The 1,652-nt window shown below is 34.7% G+C and overlaps 1 protein-coding gene across 1 annotated transcript in view; it reads right to left on the bottom strand.

The window, feature by feature from the left end:
* Positions 1 to 1,652, bottom strand: part of IPO11 (importin 11) — a 350,536-nt gene that overhangs the window by 247,059 nt on the left and 101,825 nt on the right. Inside the window, exon 8 of the mRNA XM_019517805.1 lies at positions 726 to 774. Within this exon, the coding sequence (XP_019373350.1) occupies positions 726 to 774 (49 nt within the window). The remainder of the gene's footprint in view (positions 1 to 725; positions 775 to 1,652) is intronic.

Below are 1,652 nucleotides of genomic sequence, written 5' to 3' on the forward strand. Positions count from 1 at the left end.
CTGCTCAGGTCCCTTCCGACCCTAGAAACTATGAAACCTATGCTTAACCACTGCCATGGCAGCAGCAGCTTTTTCCTACCATGGCTTCTCCCCAATCTCCCAGCATCAGCACTCTGCCAAAGACACCTGGCTCTACAGGCAAGATCCAGTCTATAGGTCTTATGTCACTGACCTCTGCTCTACACTAGAGTATCTGGGATCATATATTCTGAGAAAAGAGATATTGAACTAGAGGTACCACTGATATAATAAAACTTTCTTCTGTCATAACAGATGATATTTTAAAGCTTAAAACTGTTTCATGATAGAGCTGAAAGCAGCATACATAATTCTCTTCCCTTTTACATTTGCCAAAATTCATCCTCCAGGAGTCTGTTATCAATGTGAAAAGAAACATCTGTCTGTGCCTTTCTATTCTATGGCTTATGTGAGATGTTTCTTTTTTACAAATAAATTGTGCCCCAGTTCCATTTAGGCACTTTGTTTACCAATCTGGATTCAACTGAAATCTGCTTTTTTAAGAGAAATTTTGGTTATCTGAGCATCAAAATTTAAAGCATGATATATTTTAGAAACTCTGTTCTGTACAGCTTTTTGGATAATATTATATACATGGAAAAATGTCAAAATGATTTATTCACCATATCTGTTTAGTAATATTGAAAGATTCCACCTAATCTTTAATGCACAACATAGAAAGAGGACAGTACACTACAGTTACTTACTACATTCCAGAAATTGTCTTAGTCGTTCAAATACTCCAAGTAGAAATTCCTGAAAAATATTAAGGGTACATTTATTTTTAAGTGAAGTTAATTTTGAGCTACATAAGGGAAGGGAAAAACTACAGTTTCATTAGAAATCTGTCAAACTCAGAGTCTGTTCAAAGGCATTGCTAAAAAGCTTTCCCTGATATAATATTAACTTAATGAACATTAGTAAAAATTAAGTATTTTTAAAAACAGAAATTTAGACTTCATTTTTAAGTACTACTTTTGATTTTTGTTTTAATTCACAATTTGACTTTTTCTAAACAAATAAAAATATAATGCTGTTTAACAAAAACTGGTATTTACCCTCATCCAGAAAGCTAATACACTAAAAACTTGAGTGGTAGAAAATGCCTGGATTTCTAAGACATGCAAAACTTCAGAATGAAAGAAATTAAAACAACATTAGAATAAATTCAAAGGAAGCTAAGCAGAACAATGTGATTTTGTATTCTAGCAGCTCACCCTCAGAGCTAGGAATTAATGTTTAGTCCTGTTCTGAAATGTGGTAAGATTTAAATCACTGTTTTCCCATATATCACTTGTGAACAACTGACAATAGTAAATCAAACTCAAACCTGCACTTGCATAACACTTGTTGCGTTTAAAACTGATTTCTGAAACTAGATTTTAAGATGCAATGAAAAGAGAATTCTCACTTGCTTCTGATGCAGGCCAGTGTTCCAACTTGGCCATGGCAAGAGCCATGGCCAAAGTAGCTACAATACAGCCCTTTTTTGGGCTCTTAAGTTGATTTTACATCAAAACAAGAAAGGTTACCAAGGGGTTTGCACCAGTAAAACTGTGGGTATAGACAGACGTGACTGTATCACTAACTGCAGGACACAGAATCATAGACCATTAGGGTTGGAAGGGACCTCA

This window comes from Gavialis gangeticus, unplaced genomic scaffold, assembly GCF_001723915.1.
Source record: "Gavialis gangeticus isolate Ggan-Ray unplaced genomic scaffold, GavGan_comp1, whole genome shotgun sequence".
In the NCBI taxonomy this organism is placed as follows: domain Eukaryota; kingdom Metazoa; phylum Chordata; order Crocodylia; family Gavialidae; genus Gavialis; species Gavialis gangeticus.